The sequence below is a fragment of the Polypterus senegalus genome, chromosome 11 (assembly GCF_016835505.1).
Source record: "Polypterus senegalus isolate Bchr_013 chromosome 11, ASM1683550v1, whole genome shotgun sequence".
NCBI lineage: Eukaryota > Metazoa > Chordata > Cladistia > Polypteriformes > Polypteridae > Polypterus > Polypterus senegalus.
This window is the reverse complement of record NC_053164.1, coordinates 122,682,317-122,695,327: the sequence shown is the minus strand read 5'-3', so window position 1 is coordinate 122,695,327 and position 13,011 is coordinate 122,682,317. Positions and strand designations below refer to the sequence as shown.

Sequence of the window (13,011 nt, the reverse complement as noted above, 5' to 3'; positions counted from 1 at the left end):
TTTAGTTGTTATTTTAACAGATTGTTAAATGAAGAAAGCATAAATGAATAGGAGGTACAATGAGACCTATATTTTGAAACTATATGGCATTTTATATATTGACGTTCAAATTAGTAAAGCTGTATTTATGCTTTTTTATCTAACTTTTTTTTTCCTAAAATAGGGCAAATGCTTGATTTTGTCAAATATTGATATTTTACACTAATTTAATCTATGAATATTGATAAATAATTTCAATAAAATTTTTGTTTTCTTCTTTTTCTGAAATGAAGGATCTGAGCCTACAGTGTCTGATTGTCAACTGCATGGAGGGTCCGAAGAAAGATGCAATTCCAGTAAAGTCTTGGTAGTGGACTGCTTAGAAGATTCAACAGTCAGAGAAGGTCTGTGCATACGTTTCTAAGCAGTTTAAGAAAACTTTGTAGTCCAGTAATGAATTTCACACACAACTTTAATCTAAAGGATTAAAAATAAAATCACATACAGTATGTAACAGTTAAAAATTATACCTAAGAAGAATGGTGTTTAAAAACTATTGAGTACAGACATCTGTGTTTCATAAAGAGAAAAATCCCAGTTTCTACACAGGTCTTTATAGCAGAATATTATGAAATCTCAAGTGGAGTTTGCAAGTAAGCATTTTAGATATATGGGAAACAGTGTAGCAGGAAGATGACTGATATGCTACTTGCAGAAAAAAGAGATCGGGAAGGGACACAAAGAGCTGACACCTCCAAAGAAGTAGCTAGATCCATGATCGAATTTTACTATAACAGTGAATTTCGGAATTGTGAGTTTCTGGGAAGAATGCCACTTATAAATCCTTTGTATATTTAGTGGCAGCACACAGCCCAAAGTAGGAAAATGTGGGTTAAGTTTCTACTTCATAATAACAAGCAGCATTTGCCTTTAAGACCAAATAAGCTTCAGAGGTTCAGGCATACAAAATGCTGGGAGGTTCAAGTCTTTAGTCAACCTCCCTAAAAGTGCTTCTGGCATTTAGATAGAAATTACTTTTAAGCTTGTTTTCATCTGAGAGCTCATCTAAATAAGAACTTGTGCAAAGATTTACTAGCTGTAGAAAAAAGCCGAAAGAGAAATAAGGAACATGAGAAATGATAGAACTGTGGTGCTGCTACCTTTGGGCAGGAGCATATTGGTAACTCCAAAGGGGTTACAGCCTTTATTTTAAATGTGTTCTTTCCCTTGCAACCTGTCTATTTGTATTGAAAACTTTGCCATTATTTCTGACACTGAGAGACACCAAAGATGGCATGCTATCCTGTTATAGTATATAAATGCCTTGTGAAAGATTTGAACCTGAGTGTCTATCAGAAACTTAAAGCAATCCATTATTCATTTAAAAACATCCCTGCTATTAATTATAGTGGTGAAGACATTATACTCATGGGTTCTTTCTTAGCTGCAGGCATATGAAAAACTGATAAGAGTTAAAGGGAAAAATGGATAGACAAAATCAATGTCATTATGAGATTAAACACATTATATACTGTATAATGGATGTAAATCACCTAGAGTGATCCAAAGTACAGAATCTATTTGTAGAGAGAATCTATGAGAACAGTTGTTTTCGTAGTCCATAATCATCAATTGGCATATTCAAATAAGCTACAAATATGTGCAGAAATCTACATTAGTCTCATATGATGGTATTACAATCATATTAGTGCTGTACATCACTTTGTGCTTATGTATGCAGTTAATACGTTTTTTTTTAATGATTTTTTATTAATATACAATATATGGTCAAAAATTTGTGGACACGTGACCATCATACCTATATAGGCTTATTAGATACCCCTCTCTTTGTGGTCAAAACAGCCTCCACTCATCTGGGAAGACTTTTCATTAGATTTTGGAGTGTGTCCATGGGAATTTGTGGCCAATAGGCCAAATGATCGTTTGTGTGGTATGGATGTTGAACGAGAAGGCCTGGCTCACAATCACCGTTCCAGTTCATCCCAAAGGTGTTTAATAGGATTGAGTTCTGAGCTATGTGTAGGCCAAATAGATGGCACAAAAAGTCCTAACTTGACAGGAAAGCAGAAACTGCAGTTATGCAACATTAAGAAAAGTACATTATCTAAAATCATTGCAACAGCAATAGTTTCCATAAATGGGTAGTATGCAGTGCAGAAAAATGGCATTCAATATGCTCAGTGTTAATGGGTAGTACATAGACACAGTGTGCTTTTTTGATATTCATTACTTGTGGATAAAAAACTGTTTTTGATGCGTGATACTATCATCCATGCTATAGACGTGAAAGATGAAGATTTGCAACTATAATTGCTGCCAAAACTTTTTCCACCAAATATTTAGTTGACACATTTCAACTCTTATATTGTCAACACACTCCACTTTTTTCTACAATCTTGCTAAAATGTATTTATCTTATGCTTCAAATTATACATTTTTAAAATGCTACATTTTATATATTTCAGCACATTTTTCAGCTTACAGTGTTCCTTACTTTTTAAACTGGTATATTCATAAAATCTATTTCTTAAGAAATTGGAGGTTATAGTACACCAGCTGCTTTGTGCATCACAAAAACAAGTAGCATTATTAAAAAAAAATGACTGCTATATTCATACTGTATATTAAAGCAATTCCTTCTTTATAAATGTTTTAGTAAAAGTGCCATAAACATGGATAATTTGAATAAGCTGGTTAATTTGCAATGCCCCCATCTTATATTTTTAAACCCCTTATTTAACACTAGAATTCTCGAAGCCTATGAAAAAACTTGTAATCCCAGCCCACCTCAAATTCCTTTGCACCTCTCTATCAGCGTCTTTTGTGTTGTAAATGTGTCGATCAGCACAAGCAGCAAGCAGTCTGCTATCCCATCCACCCCCCCCAACCCCGCCTACTGCCGCAGCTCAATTTACAATGAAGGTTCTCAGTGCTCAGTTGTTTACAATACAATACAATACAGTTTATTTTTGTATAGCCCAAAATCACACAGGAAGTGCCGCAATGGGCTTTAACAGGCCCTGCCTTTTGACAGCCCCCCAGCCTTGACTCTCTGAGAAGACAAGGAAAAACTCCCAATAAAACCTTGTAGGAAAAATGGAAGAAACCTCGGGAAAGGCAGTTCAAAGAGAGACCCCTTTCCAGGTAGGTTGGGCGTGCAGTAGGTGTCAAAAGTAGGGGGTCAATACAATACAATATACACAACAGAACAATTCCTTAAGACAGCATAATAAAAATTTTAGAATTACGGTTTAACAGTAGATGATATGACATAATTAGGTTTGGATATTTTTAGAGTCCTGGAGACCTCATCCATCTAGCTGCATCTCCATTTGGCCATGCCACGGCTGAAACATTGCTCCGATGAAAGGACCTCTCTTTCCCATGATTCCTGTGATCCTCCATCAGGGATGACTTTACCATAGGCAGGCAAACAACTTGGCAGGTGGGCCGTGGCACCAATGGCCACATTTGGGTACCGAGAAAAGAAACAGAATAGGTGAGGGTTAGTATTCAAATATAATTATCATGTTACTTATGTTATAGTGCTAATGACTAACAACAGAGATGCAGTATGTACAGTTAATCAGCAGCTCTAGTCAGGATATGCTAAACTGAAGTAGTGAGTCTTCAGCCGGGATTTAAAGGCTGAGACCGAGGGGCGTCTCTTATGGAAGCAGGAAGACCATTCCACAGTTTAGGGGCCCTGTAACTAAAAGCTCGACCTCCCACTGTTATTTTATTAATCCTTGGAATCCTAAGCAGACCGGCATCTTGAGATCTTAATGTGCTCAGGTTTGTAAGTCATGATAAGTTCAGACAAGTAAGCGGACCTTGGCCATTTAATGCTTTATATGTTAAAAGGAGGATTTTGAAATCTGCCCTAAATTTAACTGGGAGCCAGTGTAAAGATTTAAGAACTGGGGTTATGTGTTCATATTTTCTTGTTCTTGTAATAATTCTTGCAGCGCATTTTGGATTAACTGGAGGCTGTATAGAGAACAGTTTGAACAGCCAGTGAACACCGCATTGCAGTAGTCAATCCTACTAGAGATAAATGCATGAATTAATTTCTCACAATCCTGTTTATTTAGAAAGCGCCTTAATTTCCTAATATTTTTAAGATGGAAAAACATGTTTTGGACGACTTTGTAATATGCTTTAAATGACATGCTAGAGTCAAAGATAACTCCTAGATTGCGGGCTGATTCAGTAAAATTAATTGGGATTCCAACTGAGTTAAATGACGACAAAATATTGCTGTGATCAGCGTCATTCCCTCCAACAATTAACATCTCTGTTTTATCTGTATTTAAAGACAAGTAGTTCTCATTCATCCATTCCTTTAATTCACTAACACAACTAATTAAAGACAACATCGGAGAAACTTCATTTGATTTAAATGAAAGGTATAACTGGGTGTCATCTGCATACGAGTGAAAATTAACATTATGTTTCCTAATGAGAGATCCCAGTGGAAGCATGTAAAGTGAAAACAGTAAAGGTCCCAGTACTGAGCCCTGCGGACACCATATTCAACTTCTGTGTATAATGATGGAGTACTGTCAGCACATTTCTGTACATACTGGAATCGATTTGATAAATAAGAACTGAACCAAGCGAGCACGGGCCTGTAAGCCCAACATCGTTTTCTAGCCTGTGCAGTAAAATAGAATGGTCAATGGTGTCAAATGCTGCACTTAAGTCCAACAACATAATTACAGTGGAATTTCCTTCATCAGAGGATATCAGAATGTCATTTACAACCCGTGTTAGTGCCGTTTCTGTACTATGACCAGTCGAAAGCCAGACTGGAATTTCTCAAATAAATTGTAATGCGTAAGGTGTGACTGAAGCTGACTGGCGACTACTTTCTCTAGTATTTTAGAGAGAAATGGTAAATTTGAAATAGGCCTATAGTTATTTAGTATGTGTGGGTCTAGGTCTGACTTTTTAAGTAAAGGTTTAATGACTGACACTTTTAGTGCATCAGGTACTGTGCCATGCAATAATGAACTATTGATAATGTTTAGAATGGTGCTGCAAGAACATCCATTGCACTTTTACTAGTTTTGTTGGCACTGGATCTAGGGAACAAGTAGTGGGCTTCATTTTAAATTAAAGTTAAGACTTCCTGCTCAGTTACAGGATTAAAATTATTAAAGTGCTGAATGCAATGTGAGCAGGGTCTGCTAAGCTAGTATTTGGTTTGTACTGTGATGCTGAGATCTGGGATCTTATATTTTTAATTTTCTCATTGAAGAAGTTCATAAAGTCTGTACTGCTAATATCTGTTGGTATTTTGCACTGTTGATCTGAATTCCCATTTGTTAATTTAGCCACTGCTCTAAAAAGTACCCTAGGATTTTTATTATTGCTATCTATTAATGTAGAATAGTATTCTGAGCGAGCTTTAAAGAGGGCCTTTTTATATTTATTAACACTCTCTGTCCATGCAATTTGAAAGACATGTAGCTTTGTTGTTCTCCATCTGCGCTCCAGTTTTCGACACTCTAATTTAAGAGCTCGAGTGTTTTCATTAAACCAGGGAGAGTTTCTATGTGCTTTGATCACTTTTGTTTTAGGGAGCCACTGTGTCCAGAGCATCTCTCAAGGTCACATTATAATGTGATGTTAGCTGATCTAAATTGTTTTCCACGTTTACATTTGATGTTAACTGATCTAAATGGTTTTCCACAATTACACTCGACTTACTCAAGGTATCTATAAATTTTGAAGCAGAATTACAATCTAGATGTCGCACTGTCTTTGTTTTAATCTGCGAGTGCTGGCATGGGCAGAACTAAATCAAACGTAATTAAGAAGTGATCGGAAATAACTACATTTAATGGAGTAATATTTAAATTTTGAATTTCAACTTTGTAAGTTATAATTAAATCTAATGTATGGTTATGATTATGAGTTGGACCTTTGACAATCTGACAAAATCCTACTGAATTTAACAAATAAGTAAAACATTTGCTAAAAGTGTCAGTTTCCACATCAATGTGTACATTAAAATCCCCATCAGAACTACGTGATCATAATTTATAGCCAAATCAGACAGAAGGTTGCTAAATTCAGTCATGAACAATGAATATGGCCCTGGTGGTCTGTAGACTAGCACTATAATTGTGTTGGAATCTGTTTTAATATTTAAAATGAATGCCTCAAAGGATGTAAAGTTGCCTAAATTTTTAGGAGTGATTTGCATTTTGTTACAATGAATTATTCCAAGGCCTCCTCCTCGACCAGAATCTCTAGACTTATGAAGGAACGAGTATCCATCTGGTGACGCCTCAGCTAGGGGAACAGTGTCACATTTACTAAGCCAGGTTTCAGTAAGAAGACACAGATCAGATTTTGTACTTAATATTATATCATTTACCAAAACAGCTTTAGTGCCAAGAGAGCGAATGTTCAATAAACAGCATTTAAAACTGCATGGTTCTTTCTGAACTGCTGATATATTTTTTGTTTTAATTTGAATTAAATTTCTATTACAGATGCCCCTGGTGGAGTGTCTAGTTTTATCCCTTGGTCTAATTATACACCTTATTTTTTGGTTATCAATTAATTTATGGTTTGTTTCAAGACTAAATTTACTGGATGCCCCACAACAGGGATTATGGGTAACAGCTTCAGGAAAATAACAGGTGGGATAAAGAACAGCCTGTGATTTAAGATCACATGACTGCGGCCTGGATGGTGCTCTAATCAGTCAACCAGGCAGTTTTGCTGCCATATTTTGGGATAATACATAAGATCCCCTCCAGTTAGGATGAAGACCATCTCTTCTGAAAAATCCAGGCCTTTCCCAAAAATCATCCCAATTGTTCACAAATGCTATGCTTTTATTTGCACACCAGGTTTCTAGCCAGCAGTGAAAGGAATGCAATCTGCTATAAATCACATCCCCTCTATACAATCTTGGTAAGGGACCAGATACAATTAAATTCCGACATGTTTATCTTGGAGTGAAATGCCTGGAGTTGTAGAGGGGAAATAATAGATTGTCATTTGGAATACGTACATTTCATGTGTGTTCCTTGTCTATAACAATCTATGTAAACACATTGTTAAAACAGAAACGTTTTTCATGTTTTAGTAATAATTGACAAAATGTAGACATGAAGTCTGAAGGCTGTGGTCGTGGTGTGATTCCAGCCACAGGTATTTTGCTCCCCCACAGATGGAGGTTTACTTTTCCAAAGTCCAGGACCACTCCAAGGATGTAGTGATCTTGAACTGGAGCCAACCAGAATTCGTGTTCAAATCAAAGATGTCCAATGGTGTCTCGTCACTGTCTTTTGCCAAACATTTAAATTTCCTCTATGGTAACTGTCTTGAGGGTACCCAGTGGCACTTCCCAGCTCTTTGGTTTTCCATTCTCTGTCCCCGGTAGCAATGATTTCCTTCGCCTTAAGTGCTGACGTCTGAGGTTTAATCCCCATAAGGAGAAGCAAACATGCATACACCTGATGAGCCCCAATTAGGGCAAAACAGGTGTTGTGTATTTTTTGTATTATTTGACAGGTACTGTATCATATATTTATTTGTTTGTTTGTTTATACACATTGTATACATGGCAATAAACTAACTAGCAAAGAAGATAACAGCCCCATGGTTTATATGGGGTGAAGCACATATAGGGATCTGGAAGGAACAGATCATTGTTTTAAGGCTGCACAGAATTCTCAGCATTGTTTGACAGACATAAGTGCAGATAGCAGTTCACCAGTGCAGATGGATTTGTGCTTTTTAAAGAAAAAATGTCATGGCAGATAGCTCCCATGAGCAGATTATAGGAGCACCATTCTCAATAGGCAAGGACAGACTACTTGAGAGCAAACACAGGTGCCAGTCTTTTTAATTATGCATTAATGATTGGGAAAGTAGAAAGGACCCTTGGCTTGGTGGTCTTTATACTTCGTAAGACTGATCCTGACTCCCAAAAGGGCATCCATTCAGAGACCTTAACAGTCATTAGTTTTGTTCAACCTCTTATCACATTCTCTGTTATAGTTAATTTTGATACATAAGTTGGATCAATACCTGAAAACTATGTTTTTTATTTGTCACTTGCAATAGCCTAGGGATTTTTCAAGTTGTGCTTGCTGAAAGCTAATTTTCAATACTGTATGTGCATCTCAACTGCAGATCTGTGCTTTAAGATTTTGCATAACAAAATTGTTGAATTGTATCTATTTTAAAACAGATATAAGTATTATTGAAAGTTGGTATATGCCTAACTGGTTAAGTTTAATTTAACTAGTTTAAACCAATGTAGGAAGCATTTCAGGATAGAGAAGCTTTTATCTGTGGCACCTCTACATGATAACCACCTCTTTCCGACCTCACAAACTTACACAGTTTTTAATGTTTAGAAAATGTATGGGATTAAATCACTTAGAGATTTATACATAGATAATGTCTTTGCATCCTATGAACAATTACACTCCAAATTTAGCTTCCCATCAACACATTTTTTCGATTATTTCCAAATTAGAAACTTTGCTAAACAAAATTTGCCAAATTTTCCTCACTTTCCACTTATTCCTATTCTAGAAGAAATATTGATCAGTCTTGATGACTCAGACAGCATTTCTATAATATATAAAACATTTTAAAGTCCCTTCCTTTCAAAGATCCCACAGTACAGTGGGAAAATGATTTGTTACTCAACATTCAGAAAAGGAGAGGAAGGCAGCCATTTACAGTATTCACTCCTACTCCATATGTGCAAAGGAAGCAATTATTCAACCTAAAATTTTTTATCAAGCACATCTATGTTGTTTAAAATTGTACAGAATGTATCCAGGGCAAGATCAAGCCTGCAAATGTTGCAATCGAGCTCCAGCCTCTTTGGGCCATATGTTTTGGGCGTGTACCAAATTAACATCATTCTGGACCAAAATTTTTAATTACCTATCAGACAGCCTTGGTGTCACAACCACTCCTAATGCATTAATGGCTATGCTTGGTGTACTCCCAGATGGGCTTAAAGTGGAGAAGGGCAAATAAACTGTAATTGACTTTACTTCACTACTAGCACGTATGCTTATCTTGTTCAACAGGAAGAATTCTACCCCACTTTTTTTAAGTCAGTGGGTAACTGATGTTATATAATATTTGAAAATGGAAAAAATCAAATTCTCACCTCGTGGATCTGTTCAAAACTTCTAAAACCTGGCAGGATCGAATTAACACCATTTTAGAATAAGGTTTTATATTGGGGAAAAGGATTCTCCTCCTTCTTTTCTACTCTTAAAGTTTAACTCTGGCTGTTGGCCATCCTGTCTTTCTCTTGGGTGGGGGTTGAACTGAATTTAGTTTGTTAAGTTTGACATGTTTGTATGGTTTTAATAAATTCAAAAAATTTAATTTAAATAACTCAGCCTGTTTATTTTGCCATTCTGATGCACTTTATAAAAATACTGGAAAAATATGTAAAACCTGACTTGGCCAGTGGAGAAATATCTAGAATAATGCATTATTTTCTAAGCCCATATAAAATCTTAAACATTAGCATCATTACAGCCTTGGGATAAGCCAAAATTGTCCAGAAGGATGCACATTAACTATACTGGACATTTAATTGGGAAAGTGTTCTTAGTAATAATAGATTAGCAGTCAGTAAAAAGTCCTGAATGTTTTTTGTGTGTTTTTTTTTTAACTTCCAGCAAAGGCAACATCTTGGCTTTAACCATAAATGATAATATTAAATAACAAACTTGCTTTGTGGATGAAACATTTAGAGGGTCTTTACCAAAGTGTGGACAAGTCATGTCACCAATTTCTTTTAAGATTTGTGTCTGTTGTAGTGATTTTGTCTGTCACTAATGTGATGACACTGTCGTAAAAGTTGTGAAATGGATTGAGATAATGAATTTTACATTTTTGATTAATATGATTACAATGAGAATTCAACATGCTTGATCAGAATTCAAGACAAATAAAGTGAGTACAATCTAAAAATATTGCTGTGGGTTGTGTGCTTGGATAGGTGCTGTTATATATACATTACATGCTGTATATAGGAACAGAGAAATGACACAGAACATTGGTGCAATGTGTTTATTCTCCCATTAATTTTTATTTGATATAGAACATTTAATATAGAGAGAACAGTGGCTAGGACTGCTGCCTCATGAATCTAGTGTGCTGCTTTGGAATCCTGTGCTCAGTAGCTGTCTCTGCAGAATTTCTGTCTTCTCCCATGTCATTTTCCATGTACTCCCTAAACACATACATATGTGTCAGGTTATTTTGGCAATGTGACTATAAGAGTGTGAGTGAGCCTGTGATGGATTCATACTCTGTCCAGGGTTGGTTCCTGCATTGCACTCAATACCACCAGGAAAGACTACCAAACCCCTCATGTTTCCTTAATTGGGTTATCACTAGACAATTTATCATCCTGTATGGCAAACAATAAGCCGGCATCCAAAACGATATGGCAGAGCATGTACAATGTTTAAAAACACAACAATCCAGAAGACAAACATAACTGAATTCTCAGGCATCAGAAACTCCAAAAACCATACTCAAAGCCAAAAGAACAGTTGGAAGAAATTAAATTTATAAGCCAGATCATAACAAGTGTATTGACAGTATGAGTTTACCCTACAGTAGATTTAGAATCAGTATATTATGAGTCAGATTAGAGTGAACAATTACAGATATTGACAATTATAATAACAGAAGATCATTCCCATCGTTTAAGCTTTGAACATTAAATTGAGATTAATGAACAAACCTATTTTAGAGGATAAAAGCTACAAACCCAAACTAACCTTAGGCAGATATTGTATAAGGAGTCTTTAAAATTATCAGAAGGCCAGGTGACATCAAGTGTCTGTCAGGTGAACTATAAACCAGGGTTGTTTGAAATAAGTTTTGTTTTGAACATAGCAGTATCATAAAGGAATGCAGTGAACCAGTGGAGGGTGAAGGGGTTTGTTTCCTTTGATCCATGTCAAAACTGAAGAAGCAGCACTTGAAACTTATTGTTCTTGGATACTGTGCAGAAAGACCTGAAAATTGGCTTTCAGAAGTCTGATTCTTTCTGCTATTCATGAAGAGAGTAGTAGTTGAAATTCTGGCAGACTTTTTTAATTGGTGGAAAGATGCCCTAAGTGTAATATAAACATACTGAGAAAAATGCTAAATAATTAACATAGTTTTCAAGAATATAAATATCTTAAGTGGTAAGGAATAAAATGTGCATCTTCAGAACAGAAACAATAGCCCTAGCAAAAACATAGCCAGGCTAAAATGAATTATAAGTGTGTCAAATGATGTAAGTAAATGATAAGAATTGAGAAAATGGGGTGGATATAGAACAGATGAAGTGGGTGATCAGTCTGTAATGAGAGAAGGTTAGCGAGAGATGTAGAAATAACTGAGAAGGCCGCAAGAATTGAACGAGGAATACACATTATGTATTGCACCTTACACTCATTAAGTAAACTGAGATGGAGAAGGTGCAATATTATATTGAAAGATGGAGGTAAACTACTGACAATTGAGAGGATGAAGAATCCGACTTCCTTGCAGGGATAAGGATTTCTTTTTTATTCTTGAATATAACAGTAAGATTGACTGATAAAATTACTTTCATCTAGCTTTATTGGCTTATGGTTCAGAGTTTAAATCATTTTTTTTTATTAATAAAGATACCAACTACTCTCAATTTACATTCAAGTTTTTGAAACAGTAAGACAGAAAAGTGCCAAGAAGTGTATTTTTTACAAGGTCTGTGTGATCTTGCTTTCTTTTGTAGATTTTTTCTTTTTATATATTTTTTTAAATTTTACATTTTTATTAAGGACTTTGTGCTTTTAATTTTGAAGTCCCCAAAGAAAGGCATTAAGGGAAACACTAAACCTGTTGTTATAGGTATCCCACCATCTGTGCCCACAAAAATGTGTTCTGCCATTTTTTACATGGGTGGGTTTTGGCATTTTTGTTATGAGGTTTTGCAATATGTACAGTTACTATCTTAAATACTTTGACCAAATAAAAATAGTTTCCAGGGCCAGCCCAACGATGGGTGCTAAATTTTTAATATCTTAGTCAGCATTTTTACTTATATGCAATTCTTGCAAAGCTAAGATTGCAATTTACAGTAAATCTATTTTACTGTGTAGTGCTGTGGGAAAATCTTTGATAGCTTGTTCTAGGCAACAGACTCAACTAAATGTTTTTCAAGCTGTGCTTGAATCAAGTCCTGAATGCAGAAAGTTACACTGCTTTGGCATGTCTCTAGTCTGGAGTCAATCATAGTGCTCATTTTAAAGAGAAACAAAACATAACCAAAAGGCCTATTTAAAATGTATCTTGTGATAACTGCATTTTTCACTGTCATTGATTAGTATTAACTCAGTTACTTTAATTCAATTATTCCTTCTTGTAGCTGTTATACTGTAGTCAAAGGGACATGTGGAGATTATCCATGTAACCTCATATGCAAGGCAGGAATCAGCCTTGTACTGGAACAGAGTCAGTTAAATTAATGCATATGTTTATTAGTTGACTTAAACATAGACAATTACAGAGAATATTGAAATGACGTACAGTATGTGTTGCATTAGTTCTAAACTTTTGTACTGTATATTAGATGATTCTAAGTATTTTTGTAGACAATGAGATTGCAATAAAAGGAAATGATGTATGCAGTTTTTTTTGCTTAATAATCTGTGAATTAATTCCCAGATTATACAACAGCTTGAAAAGTAAACATTTAGAGTCTTTTTCTGACCTTTGATTATTTGTTACATAATCAAATGTGAAACTCATATGTAATGAATTTACCGATTTATAAATCAAAACAGAGTATATATTTCATAAACATTTTCATTTTTGTATTTAGCATGTTTTTCTTGCCCCATGGCCCTGAAATGGTTAACTGAGTTAAAGAATAAATGGATGTATCACTTTATCGTAGTTTTGTAGCACCGAAATATGCCAGATATATTCTTCTGCCCTTGTTGATGATGATTATAGCTT

The 13,011-nt window shown here is 35.4% G+C and overlaps 1 protein-coding gene across 2 annotated transcripts in view; it reads left to right on the top strand.

The window, feature by feature from the left end:
- Positions 1-13,011, top strand: part of LOC120539487 (lysyl oxidase homolog 2-like) — a 140,588-nt gene that overhangs the window by 87,927 nt on the left and 39,650 nt on the right. For both annotated transcript variants that reach the window (XM_039769593.1, XM_039769592.1), the window contains one exon: positions 273-383. In XM_039769593.1, the coding sequence (XP_039625527.1) occupies positions 273-383 (111 nt within the window). The remainder of the gene's footprint in view (positions 1-272; positions 384-13,011) is intronic.